The sequence below is a fragment of the Silurus meridionalis genome, chromosome 1 (genome assembly GCF_014805685.1).
Source record: "Silurus meridionalis isolate SWU-2019-XX chromosome 1, ASM1480568v1, whole genome shotgun sequence".
In the NCBI taxonomy this organism is placed as follows: Eukaryota; Metazoa; Chordata; class Actinopteri; order Siluriformes; family Siluridae; genus Silurus; species Silurus meridionalis.
The window spans coordinates 10,457,633-10,461,764 of NC_060884.1; the positions used below are offsets into that span (position 1 = coordinate 10,457,633).

General features: G+C 39.6%; 1 protein-coding gene across 1 annotated transcript; it reads left to right on the forward strand.

Annotated features, from left to right (window-relative positions):
- The first annotated feature begins 1,181 nt into the window (after positions 1–1,181).
- Positions 1,182–2,117, forward strand: LOC124393493 (odorant receptor 131-2-like). Its single transcript, XM_046861378.1, has one exon. It carries the CDS (start codon positions 1,182–1,184, stop codon positions 2,115–2,117), a length of 936 nt encoding a protein of 311 aa, XP_046717334.1.
- Positions 2,118–4,132: the final 2,015 nt, after the last annotated feature.

Genomic DNA, 4,132 nt, shown 5'->3' on the forward strand with positions numbered 1-4,132 from the left:
GTCATTAACACTGACCCTAACTGTGGCAAGTGAGGCCTGCAGTTCTATGGATGTTGTTGTGGGGTCTTTTGTGACCTCTTGGATGAGTCGTTGCTGTGCTCTTGGGGTAATTTTGGTTGGACAGACACTCCTGGGAAGGTTCTTTACTGTACCATGTTTTTGCCATTTGTGAATAATGGCTCCCACTGTGGAAACCCTTCCCAGACTGATAGATCTCAATTACTTTCTTTGGATCTCTGCATGATGCATGATGTCTTTTTCACAAAGGAGCCATGTAGTTTTGGATTGTGTTTTGCCCCAGTAATAAAAAAAAAAAACTTCATTTAAAAACTGCATGTTGTGTTCAATTGTGTTATCTTTTACTAATGTTTAAATTTGTTTGATGGTCTGAAACATTAAAGTGTGACAAACATGCAAAAAAATAAGAAATCAGGAAATCACTTTTTCACACCACTGTATAACCACGAAGCTATGTGGTTTAGGTGTTGGCTATTAGAGCAATTGTAGATGACTAAGCTTAAAGCACCTTTGAGATCAGGTTACATGACCATATGTCAAACCATTTGTGTGTTCCTACAAGTGTTAGGCAGATTGTTTTAGTAGTCTATGACATCATCAAACCCGCCCAGCATGTGTGAAAGACATCTATAAAAATCAGTGTTAAACACAGATCCTACTTAAAAGGGATGTGGTGAGTATTACTAAATTGTCAAATACTTGTCAGGATAAAAAGAAACACCATTTTACCTACAGTTCCATATATACAGATTATTGTATTTGTATTAATGTAAATACAAGTTAAGGTTAATCATTTTTTTGTAAATGTAATCACATAATGGGCTGTTCAAAAATCTATATTAGTATTTTTTGCTAATGTTGACACTACCATCAAACAGTATCTGAATCTTTAATACAATCATCTACTGCACATATTTTTTTTAAAGAAGACTGAAATATTAGCTGTTACTCAGTGTTAGGGCAGTGAAATTGTTACAGATTAAGTTAAATTATATGCATACCACAAACTGTTAACAAATATTTGAATACTTTTAAAGATTTAATTGACAAATATTTCCTATCAATGTAGACAGTATTACCTTAATAAAGTGACTAAAAGTGATTAACTAATTTAATGCTATTCCATTTCAGATATATTCCAGATGCTATTCCATCTTTAAGATATGAACTCAACTCTTGTACGAGACACATTCAACACCGCATTTACAAAAAATTTCATTGTAGTGGGGATATGGCTCAGCCTAAGCTACATCAATATTATTGTTGTTGCTACCTTCTTTAGTCACCAGATCTTTTATGAGGATCCTCGCTATATTCTCTTCATTCACATGGTCATCAATGATGCTATGCAACTGACTGTCACAGTGATCCTCTTCTTAATTAGCTACATTTATTATACCATCAATGTATCTCTCTGCTGTGTCTTAGTTCTTGTGGCTGTCTTTACCACACGCAACACACCTGTAAACTTGGCTGGAATGGCTGTTGAACGCTACATTGCCATTTGTGAACCTCTACGCCATACCCAGATCTGCACTGTCCGGCGCACCTATATTCTGATTGGCTTTTTCTGGTTCATCTGCATAGTACCTGACGTCACTGACCTCTTTATAACTTTGGCTGTTGAACCCATCAGCTTCTTTCATAGTTCTATAGTGTGTATTCGAGAGAATGTCTTTAAAGACCCAGTGCTTCTATACAAGAGGAAGGCCTTTGATGCAATTTATTTCTCTTTAGTTTTCCTCACACTAATCTACACTTACCTGAGGGTTCTGTTTGCAGCCCGGGCCGTTTCTAGTGAGAAAACATCAATCCAAAAGGCAAGAAACACTATTTTGCTTCATGGAGTTCAACTTCTCATGTGTATGCTCTCATATATTTCTCCCAGCGTTGAGGTCATACTACACATGATCTTCCCTGGGCACATCATGGAGATCCGCTATGCCAACTATCTTGTTGTTTACATCATGCCACGTTTTCTAAGTCCGATCATATATGGTGTCCGCGATCAAAAGTTCTGCAAGTATATGAAGAGGTATTTTATAATTGTTCAGTGCAAATCCAGCACAAGAATAGACACACTAGGAGAAAATAATTAGATAATATGCCATTAAAATAAATGGATAATTTTATGAATGCATGTATAAGTTTAAGTGCAATTCAGAATTATTTGCAACCAGAAAATCGCAGAAAATAAGTAGTATCATTGAAAAATTATATCACATAAAAACTGCAAAAATAAAAACATCTAAAAAGAAAAATGCATGCTATGAGTGGTTGACTGAAACACATACATGTATAATTTGTGAAATATTCTGCAAAACACTAGTTTAATAATTGCGGGGTGCGGTGTGAGAGGGCAAGACTAAAATGGAATTTGATAACACGGCCTCCTCCTGTAATGTATACGAGTCTTTTAGAGAGCCCCTCCATCATGCTTAATTTTTTGTCTTTGTACAGACACACACACAAAACAAAATACTATTTCATTAATAGATACGGCACATCATATATTCCTGAATGCACACATCAAAACAAAATTTTTAATAGAAGTTACAAAGACATTGCATATGCATAATTGATTAGCTGTATTCTTCGACACATGCAGACCATTTTTGCCCAGTCTCTTTCTTATTGTGAAGTCATTAACACTGTAGTCAATCAAACATGTCTTACCTAGTCGAGAGTATCACGTCGGGGTCACCAAATTGTAAGAAAGATCCCCTGCCCTCTCGTCTGTGTCTCTTCTCTGCAAGGCCTTAGGAGCTCCAGAGCAATGAAAGAACAACCCACACGATTAAAATCAAGTCTGGTTTATTCAATACCACTGCTCAAAGAACTGGGCTGCAAGGCCGGGTAGATATACACATCAGTCCAAGCCATAGTGCGTAGGAAAGGCGGGGTGGTCATTGCGACACGGACAGAGTTATCGTGTGTTGACAGAGATAGGGGTCAGAAACATATGTGCGTAAGAAAAGGGAACAGGATGTGCTTATAGCTATCTTCTAACTGAACGCCCTTGGTCTTCTAACATCCAGTCACGCTATAGCACAAAATGTACAGGTCAGCAAAGACAGGAGGATCCTGTCTCCAAGAAGGTCAAGATGCCAAGGCTACTAAAGAATACATTTCAACAATCCCTTCTATTATACTTAATAATCTGTTTAAGTATAATCACATGAATGTAACAGTGTATTGATCATTAGATGGATTTCGCAAACGCTAAATGTCATGTGGATGGGCTTGGACGGGTAACCCTGTCCCAAGCAGGGTGAGGAGTAGTAGAACGATGGCAGCCATACCGGTCACTGGCTGCGCTTTTCTCAAGAAGAGGTTGCTGTTCAGTCCCTCGCTGCTTCTCCCGACACTTCCTGCAATGTGGAGAATGTCCGAAGAGGCGGCACAGGAATGTCTGAGGTGCGACGGAGGTCATCCATGGGCTTACTTAGACCATTCCCCCTCTTCAACTCTGTGGAAGAATAAGTTCTACCGATGGCCGTCAGTTCTTACTTCTGATCACTAGGACATATAAGAACACCACAGTTAAGTATATATCTTTATAACAATTATCACTTTGGGGCATGTTTCAGTCGTCCGGCGTGGATCCACTGTGGAAAGAGATCAGTTAATACAGCCGTACGAGTCACAGCGATCACGTCTGCAGGTTCACTGTATGGGGTCTCACCCAAGGGTGTTCCCATTTTGTCCAATTTCTTTACCAGGACTCGATCCCCTACCTTAAAGGGGTGAGTGTTTTTGGTCGGAATTGGGGGTCTCCTTGCATTTACCCGTGTCCAATAATCATCTAATGTTTGTAGCAACCCTGCAGCGTACTCGCTGAGATGCACATCTAGGTCCCCCGTACCCACAGCCTGTTTGCCTCGTCGCCATGGGAGGGGAAAGGGTCGCCCCATTACAAGTTCATACGGTGAGAGATGATCAAGGGCCACTTGTGCGGTCATTCGCATATCTGCGAGAATGAGTGGGAGAGCATACAGCCAATTTTTGGAGCCAGATGCGTGCATGGCTTTAAGATTTTTGTCCTTTATCATATGATTAGCGCGTTCCACAATGCCTGATGATTGTGGGTGGTACGGAATATGGAAATGCCAAT